This window comes from Apis dorsata, unplaced genomic scaffold (assembly GCF_000469605.1).
Source record: "Apis dorsata unplaced genomic scaffold, Apis dorsata 1.3 scaffold_10, whole genome shotgun sequence".
Lineage (NCBI taxonomy): Eukaryota > Metazoa > Arthropoda > Insecta > Hymenoptera > Apidae > Apis > Apis dorsata.
The window spans coordinates 208,566-217,938 of record NW_006263313.1 but is presented as its reverse complement, the minus strand read 5'-3'; the positions used below and the strand labels follow the sequence as shown (position 1 = coordinate 217,938).

Genomic DNA, 9,373 nt, shown 5'->3' with positions numbered 1-9,373 from the left:
ATATATATCTATATATAATATATATATATATATATATATATATATATATGTAGAAGAAAAATTACATGAGCAAACTAATGATCATATCAGATCGAACGAATCGAAGCTGCAAACTTTTCTCAATTTGAAGGTAATTTTTTTCTTTTTAAGTAATTATTCCAAAATATATTCATATTCTTGTGATTATTTTGAAAATATCTATGAATTTATGAAATTTTATCATATATTTTAACTTAATTCGTTCTGTTTGTATTTTGTTAGACAATTATTGATAAGGAGTAAAATATTCCTGCTTTGTGCAAAGACACTGGCTCTAACTGTCAAGTGCAGCTATGCTGCTTACACTAATGAAGGGCGGTGCGTGCAACGAAGTTACTCAAAAAGTGTGGAGCCATCTGCCCTAGCCTGACATCGACGAAATGTTTTAGTATCGAAATCGGTCAGTGATATGTTATTTACATTTATTGATAATTATTTTAGATCATTAAAATTATTAATTATATATATTTAGTTTTTAGAAAAGTACTATAAATTTAACAATATATAAATCTTTAAAACAGTTTATTTCAATTATATTCTAATATATCTTTCGACATTTTCATTTTTTTACAATTTTATTAATAATTATTATTATGCATGAATCAAATATTTTAAAAAATGATATATAAATTTTTTTTTATTAATTGGTAAAATATTTATGTATTTTAAAATATTATGGATTTTAAATTTTTTTTAAAAATAAATTGGTTTTGAAATATTTCAGAGGTGCCAGGCAATGTGCATCATGTCGGTGCCTGGATACATATACAACTGGTAGTACTGTACGATACTAGCCTTCTTCAGTGGGATATATACCCTTATTATACTTTCTAAGCTTCCTACCCTAAACTTGTACATGCACAAACGCACACGCATAGCGTGTGCGCATGTGCTTTATCAACTTTTGCCTACACATCATGAGATTCTTGGGATTTATATCATTTCCCATTTCGGCTACTGTGTTATCTTTTAAATTGCTGTTACCACTTCATCGATTATTCTTTTCATCCATGTCTGTTGCCACTTGGTTTCTGGTGGTATTGGTAACTGCAGCCATAGATACACCTGCTAGTACTATTCCACCTGTACAAGAAAACAGATCTTTACATATTATAACACAGTTTCCTATGGGAGATAGTCAGAGATATGGATTTTATCCTTTAGATCCAAATACAACGAGAGAAGGTGCCCTTCGATTTAATCACCTTACTATAGATCCTACAACAGGAAGATTATATGCAGGTGCCATCAATAGACTTTTACAATTAGATTCTAATCTCAAACTGGAGGAATATGTTTCAACAGGTAAATATTATTTCTTTTTGTGAACTATATATTTTATACAAGAATTCTAATTAAAATTGCTAATTAAAAATGATTCTTATAAATTATTATCTTCAGGACCAAGATTGGATAATCCTCAGTGCCATGCAACAGGCTGTCCTTCTAGAGACATAACTACATCTTTAATGGATAATGTAAACAAACTATTAATTGCTGATCTTGAATCACAAACATTAATTGCATGTGGTTCCCTTCTTCAAGGTGCTTGTGAAAAGTACAAAATGTCAAACATATCTATTAAACCGGAATTCATTCCCCATAGTGTAGCAGCAAATGATGAAAATTCTTCTACATATGCTTTTATTGGACCTGAAAGATATAATGCTTGGGGACAAACAAATATACTCTATGTTGGTACTACATTTACTAATAGAGGAGATTACAGACACGATGTGCCTGCTATTTCCAGTAGAAATCTTCATAATTTAGAATTTGCAGAATATACATTTAATAAACAGTCAATTGTATACATTGATGTAAAATATCGAGATCATTTTCTAGTTAAATATGTGTATGGTTTCAATGCTAGCGATTATGCGTATTTTGTATTGGTACAAAAGCAATCTCATCTTCCTGAGGAAGAGGAAAAAGGTTATATTTCTAGATTGGCTCGAAGTTGTATCAGTGATCCAAATTATGATAGTTATACAGAAGTGACACTACAATGTACTGTCGATTTGGGAGATGGGAAACCACAATTTTATAATTTAGTACAAGATGCAAAAGTAGCACCAGCTGGTAGTGATATAGCTACACAACTTGGTATTTCAGTTGGTGATCCTATTTTTGTTTCTGTATTTTCGCCAAGTAGAGGGATTACAAATGAACCACTTTCTCGTTCAGCACTTTGTGTTTATAGTTTACAAAATATTGAAACAAAATTTACTGAAAACATTCATATGTGTTTTAATGGTAGTACTAAATACAGAAATATGGGCTATGTTAGTGGTCCTATACAAGATGGAAAATGTCCCACAGCAGGAGTAAGTGTAAAATGTAAAAAATTTTTTTTAAAATATTATTAAAAATATTATTATATATTATAAAGTACATATTTTTATATTATTATTATTTTATTAATTCGTATTTTATTAATTTTCATATATTCAGACAACAGGGAATATCTTGAATTTCTGTGAAGTGGGTTTGAAGATTTCTGGAATGTCGCCAATTGTGGGAGAAGCAATTTTATATTTTCCCGACGAATTCATCACTTCCGTAACAGTAGCTAATACAGAAAGTCACACTGTTGCATTCTTAGGTACTAACGATGGCGTCCTCAAAAAAGTTTTACTTTCTGGAAACGAAGCATTCGTCTATGAAAGTATTATAATTGATAAAGGAAACAGATTGATGCCTGATACTTTAATTTCACCAGATGGAGAACATATTTATGTTTTATCAACCTCTAAAATTTCTAAGGTTCAAGTGGAGCATTGCAGTAGTTATATTAATTGTAGTAGTTGTTTAGATGCAAAAGATCCTTATTGTGGATGGTGTTCATTAGAAAAAAGGTAAATATGCATAATGTATTTTATATTTTATTCTATACATAAATATTTTTCTTTTTTAGATGTACAGTCAGAGGAGATTGTCAAAAAGCAAGTCACAGTAGTCCAAGGTGGTTGTCTTTAGGTACAGGACAACAATGTATTGACTTTGAGCAAGTTCTTCCAGATCGTATGCCTATCAATCAAATAACCACAGTTCATTTAACAATTCGAACTTTACCCGAATTACCAGCGGGAGCGAACTATAAATGTGTTTTTGGTAACGCAGAACCTATAGATGCATTAATGACCGGATTTGGATTGTCATGTCCTACACCATCTGTTATTGAAAGACCAAATATACCAGACGGAGTCGATCATGTTCTAGTACCTCTATCCGTGCGTTCTAGTGAAACCAATAAAGATTTTGTCTCACGAAATTTCGCATTCTTTGATTGTTCTAGACATACTGTTTGTACAGAATGTGTAAAATCTCAATGGGCATGTAGTTGGTGTGTATATGATAATAAATGTACACACAATACAAGCTGTCAAGGTATCATTTCAGGAGAAAACGTAAGTTAATATAAAGATTGTATAAAATATAATTGTATTAATTGTTCTTAAAAAATATTTATATTTATAGAATCAAGCGAATTTGGCTGCGCATGGTGCACAATACTGTCCCAGATTTGTGCAACGCAAAGAACCATTGATGTTGCCTAATAGTGTACCTAAAGAGATAATGCTCGAAGTTGAAAATTTACCACATCCCCAAGTAGGACATACTGGTTTTCAATGCATTGTTTCTATTGAAGGTGCCAATTTAAAGGTACAAGCTCGTGTTGATAGCAGTCGTTTTATAGTTTGTGATAAAACGGTTTATTCATACGAAGCAGCCACCGGTGAATACGAAGCAGAAATAACTGTTGTTTGGAATATTAACCATCACGTGGATAAGACTACTATTATTCTTTATAAATGTGAAGTGTTAGGTTCACATCGTGAACATGCAGATTGTTCCCTTTGCGTGACTAGAGACGCGCGCTTCGAATGTACTTGGTGTGGTAATAGTTGCGTGTATCGACATTCTTGTTTACACTCCCCATTTACAGAGTGTCCAAAACCGAGGATAGATATGATTAAACCTTTAAGTGGACCGATCGAAGGTGGTACATTAGTTACTATTGAAGGTAGTAATCTAGGACTAAAAGAAAGTGATGTGGATGGAAAAATACATATTGGTAATACTCCATGCATATTAGTTGACTATGAAGTATCTGTACGCATTGTATGCCGTACTGGAAGACACGAAGCAACAGATACTGCTTCTGTAGTTGTTGGTAATGATGCTGGTTATACTGAAAGTGCAGTATTATTTAATTATAAAGATATAAGATTATCTGGTGTTTATCCATCTGTTGGCCCACAAAGTGGTGGGACTCAACTTGCTATTACTGGAATGTATTTGAACATTGGTAGTACTATTTCAGCTTATTTGGATGAATTACCGTGCCATGTTAATGCCACGCAAGCGAGCAGCACAAGATTAACTTGTGTAACAAGTAAATCTGACAGAGTAAGAAAAATTGACAGACTGACTCTTAGTATAGATGGTGCAAATCGCACTTTAGTTGGTAATCCTTATAATTACACTCATGATCCCACTATTATGGAGATTAAGCCATTAACAAGTTTTGCTTCCGGTGGTCGCATGATCACCGTACATGGTACCAATTTAGATACCATTCAAAAACCTGAAATGGAGGTTTACTTTGATAATGAATTGCTACCTGTGAATAGAACAGTTTGTACAGTATTAAATCCGACACAGATGGAATGTCCAAGTCCAAGCGTTGCTAAGCGTTTTATGACTCTTCGTCGCAATGAGCGTGCTACTGTTAATGGTCAAAGTACACCATCTCAGTCACTAAAATTAAAGGAATCTCAGTTATCCTTAAAAATAGCATTCATTATGGATAACGTAGAAAGCGTTCGAGATTTGGAAAAACATTTTAAAAGTCTTAGAAATCGTTTACTTTATGTGGAGGATCCGAAATTCTTCGCTTTTCCACGAAATATCAAATTATATAAAGGAGATACATTGGTTATTGAAGGAGAAAATTTGATTTTTGCTAGTGATGAATCAGATGTAAATGTCACAGTTGGAACAATGCCATGCAATGTGACATCACTTGCTTTAACTCAATTAGTTTGCATTCCTCCTGATCAACAACCATCTGATACAGACGAACTTGGAATTAAAACTGAAAATAATCTACCTTTAGTAGTGGTACGTGTAGGTCGTAGTTTGAGATTTCCTATTGGTTATCTGCATTATGAAGTGATTAAATCCTATCCAATTCCACCGGAAGCCATTGCTGGAATAGCTGCTGGCACTTTTGGTCTTGTATTTTTATTTGTTTTAGTATTAATAATATATAGAAGAAAAAGCACACAAGCAGAAAGAGAATATAAAAGAATACAAATACAGATGGATACTCTAGAAAGCAATGTTAGAATGGAATGCAAACAGGCATTTGCAGAACTACAAACTGATATGACTGATTTAACCGCAGATTTGGAATCATCTGGCATTCCGACTCTAGATCACAAGAATTATATTATGAAAGTATTTTTTCCTGGTGTCACACATCATCCCATACTAAATGATCCTAGATCGCGTAGTAATGTATCTCGAACAAATTATGATGCTGCCATGATCCAGTTTGAACAATTAATTAATAATAAATACTTTGTATTGACTTTTATTGAAACCTTAGAGGCTCAAAAAGACTTTAATATTAGAGATAAAGTGAATGTTGCGTCATTACTTATGGTCGTCCTGATGGGTAAGATGGAGTATGCAACTGACATACTTATGAATCTTTTATTAAGACTTATTGAAAAGGCGGTGAATACGAAACATCCGCAATTAATGCTTCGAAGAACTGAATCTGTGGTAGAAAAAATGTTAACGAACTGGATGGCACTTTGTATGTATAATTATCTTAAAGATTATGCAGGTTCCTCTCTATTTTTATTATTCAAGGCAATAAAACATCAAATAGAAAAAGGTCCTGTGGATGTGATTACACATGATGCTAGATATTCGTTATCTGAAGAGAGACTGCTTCGTGAACAAATTGAACATAGTGTAGTTACTCTTCATGTCGTCCAAGATGATCTTGATGAAAAAATTCAATGTAAGGTATTAGATTGTGATACTATAAATCAAGTGAAGTCCAAGATTTTAGATGCTCTCTACAAAAATACTCCTTTTTCGCTGAGGCCGTCCGTTCATGACGTAGATTTGGAATGGAGACATGGTAGAGGCGGTCATTTAACTCTTCAAGATGAAGATCTCACAACAAAATGTAGCGGCGAGTGGAAGAAAATAAATACATTGGCACATTATGGTGTCAAGGAATCAGCAGTAATGTCATTAATTCCTAGACAGAATGATAGTTTTTCTATCGCCTGTAAACCACCATGTCATAATTGCAAACCATCACATTATCATCATCAACAACAATCTATTCATCATCATACACATCATCACCATTTGCATCGTCATGCGAATCATTGTTCGTCCACACATCTTCCATCCACACCTAATCACAACTTAATTACTCCTGTAATGTATAATCATCCAGTTAGTGGTTTATATTTTGAATCTCATTCGCCACCGATTATAACAGCAAACGGTGACGTAGAAAGTGGTCATGGTGGTAATCAACGATTATATCATTTAGTAAGGCCTATAGAAGAAAGTCATTATCCGCCAGGTATGGGTTTTACTGGTAGCAAGCATCATCATCCGGAACGAACACACAAAGCTATCCCTGAAATATTTTTAACGAGATTATTATCAACAAAGGGTACTGTTCAGAAATTCGTTGATGATTTTTTGAATACAATATTAACAGCGAATGAAGCATTACCTAGTGCTGTAAAGTGGTTGTTCGATCTTCTGGACGACGCCGCAAAGCAACATGGAATTGTTGACCCGGAAGTGCCACATGCATGGAAATCAAACAGTTTACCTCTAAGATTTTGGGTGAATTTTATTAAGAATCCAGACTTCATGTTTGATATTAATAAATCAACCACGGTTGATTCGAGTCTATCCGTGATCGCACAAACGTTCATGGATTCCTGTTCAATGACGGAGCATAGACTTGGAAAGGACTCACCGTCAAATAAATTACTTTTTGCTAAAGACATACCACATTATCGAGAAAAAGTAGGTCGTTTTTACACAGATGTACAAAGACTGCCACAAATCACTGATCAAGAAATGTCTAGTGCCATGCAACAACTAAGTGCATCACATGCGAACGAATTTGATGTGATCGCAGCACTGAAAGAACTTTATATCTATGTCAGCAAATATTATGAACAAGTAAGTATCAATAAAATAAAATTAATATTTTATTATTATTGAATTCTATTTTATTGGGATTTCTAATTTATCAATAATTTAATTAATATTATAATATTATGATATATCATATAGATCCTAGAGGCCTTGGAGACAGACGCAGGCTGTCGCAAATTACATCTAGCCCACAGGCTAGAAAATGTAGCGTGCACACTTGAAGGAGAGGAAACCAGTGCCTGCTGACATAACCTTCTCATTGCCATCCCAGGACCCGTCAATCTCTCCAGAAACACTGATTAGTGCCTCCATTTCATGCAGATACACCTCGTTACATATGTACAAATCTACATCATGTGAATAATGCCGTAAAAAAATCTGTGCGATTTCGTTAAGGCTAGTCAGGCGATAGTTTTTCTCAGGATAACTTATCCTGGTTGTAATATTTACGTCTATATGTCATAGCCGTATCGAAATACGCTCGTAAACACGTACAGATATTAGTAAAATGATAAAAGAAAAATGTAACTTTATCCTTTAAATTAGATTTGTTTATTAATGTTATATATTTTCTTTATTTTAATATATATATATTTTCTTTATATTTAGTCAGCATTTTTTTGGCATTTTTTGGCATGATATAATAAAAAAATATTTTAAATAAAAATTTATCAGTTTCTGGTTGGATGTATGAAAATATTAACATTTTTTTTTATATAATCAAGGTAGTCAAATGACATATTTTTAATATTACAATAAATTTAATCTAAAATCTAGTATATTGTGGCCTTAAGATAATTATATATATTATTAATAAATAATATTATTAAATAAATCCAACAGTATCAATAAAATTGTAATTATTATATATATTTAAAACAATACTTAATTAAAATGAAAATTAATATTAGAAAAAAATTCTGGGAATATAAAATATATGCATATAATGCAATATATATCAAAATGCTATATTTGAAATGATAATTAAAAATGTAATGCAAAAATTACAAATAGAAGATGAATTACAATTTGAAAATAAATTATAACAATTTATTATATTTACCATATTATTTATTATTATTTATTTATTTCGTTTATGTTCTGTTATCATTGATATTTATAAATTTTGTTCCAAATTTCCTGTTATTTTAATTATATAAATATAATTATTGTTACTGTTGGATTTGTTTAATAATATTATTTTAAATATGTAATTTAATTTAAGTAAATAATTTTCTATTAATATACATTTGTATTGATTAGACTTAAATTTTTAAATTCAAGTCATAATTGTATTTATTTTTACATCAATTATAATTTTGTTATATCAAAAATCTATAATCATGAATATGCAACATATTTTTTATGGAAAAAAATTTTTGAAAATTTTAAATATATTAATATATAACTGATCAGAAACTGAAAAATTTTTATTTAAAACATTTTTTTATCGTATTATCAGAAATGTCTGAAAAATCCTAACTAAAAATACATAAAGGATATATCTTATATCCTTTATGGAATGTTAATATATTCGTGGAATAAAATTTTTGAAAAGTTGATTCCAAAGATCAAAACAAAATTAATATACAAAAATATCGAAAATGTGAGACAGAAATATAGTATGATGATGTAATGGAAATAGAACGGTTTTACTTTATTTTTATTTCGCTAATATAAATTTAAATTGTTTATAATTTAATAAATAAATCTTAATTAACATTTTTGCAATTAACTTTCTTAATATTTAATCTTTAAAATTAACTTTCTTAAAATGTTAATATAACGAATAAATTAACAATCTATATATATATATATAATAAATTATAAAAAAACAATAAAAAATCTCAATGCAATCCGTAAAATTTCCATTAATAAAAAACATAATTTGTCATATAATAAAAAGTTATTATTTCTTAACCAAATTAATATTAATTTGTTGCATTTAAGATTTGAGATGCAAAATTCATGTGAAATATTTGTAACAAAAAGAAAAAGTAAAGAAAATTAATGTTTTCATTTTTATTGTTGGCTAAATGTCTATACGTGTATACGTAATATATATAACAGGAAAAGAATATAATGTGTAAAATTTAAGTAAGAAAAAAGCCATAGTGTC

General features: G+C 30.7%; 1 protein-coding gene across 1 annotated transcript; it reads left to right on the top strand.

Moving 5' to 3' along the window:
- Positions 1–6: 6 nt before the first annotated feature.
- On the top strand, positions 7–7,618 carry LOC102677645 (plexin-B). The gene is made up of 8 exons (XM_006607666.2): positions 7–130; positions 262–439; positions 764–1,344; positions 1,441–2,366; positions 2,494–2,897; positions 2,957–3,449; positions 3,520–7,278; positions 7,393–7,618. The coding sequence occupies exons 3-8, from the start codon at positions 927–929 to the stop codon at positions 7,498–7,500; spliced, it is 6,108 nt and encodes a 2,035-aa protein (XP_006607729.1). The 5' UTR covers positions 7–130; positions 262–439; positions 764–926; the 3' UTR covers positions 7,501–7,618.
- Positions 7,619–9,373: the final 1,755 nt, after the last annotated feature.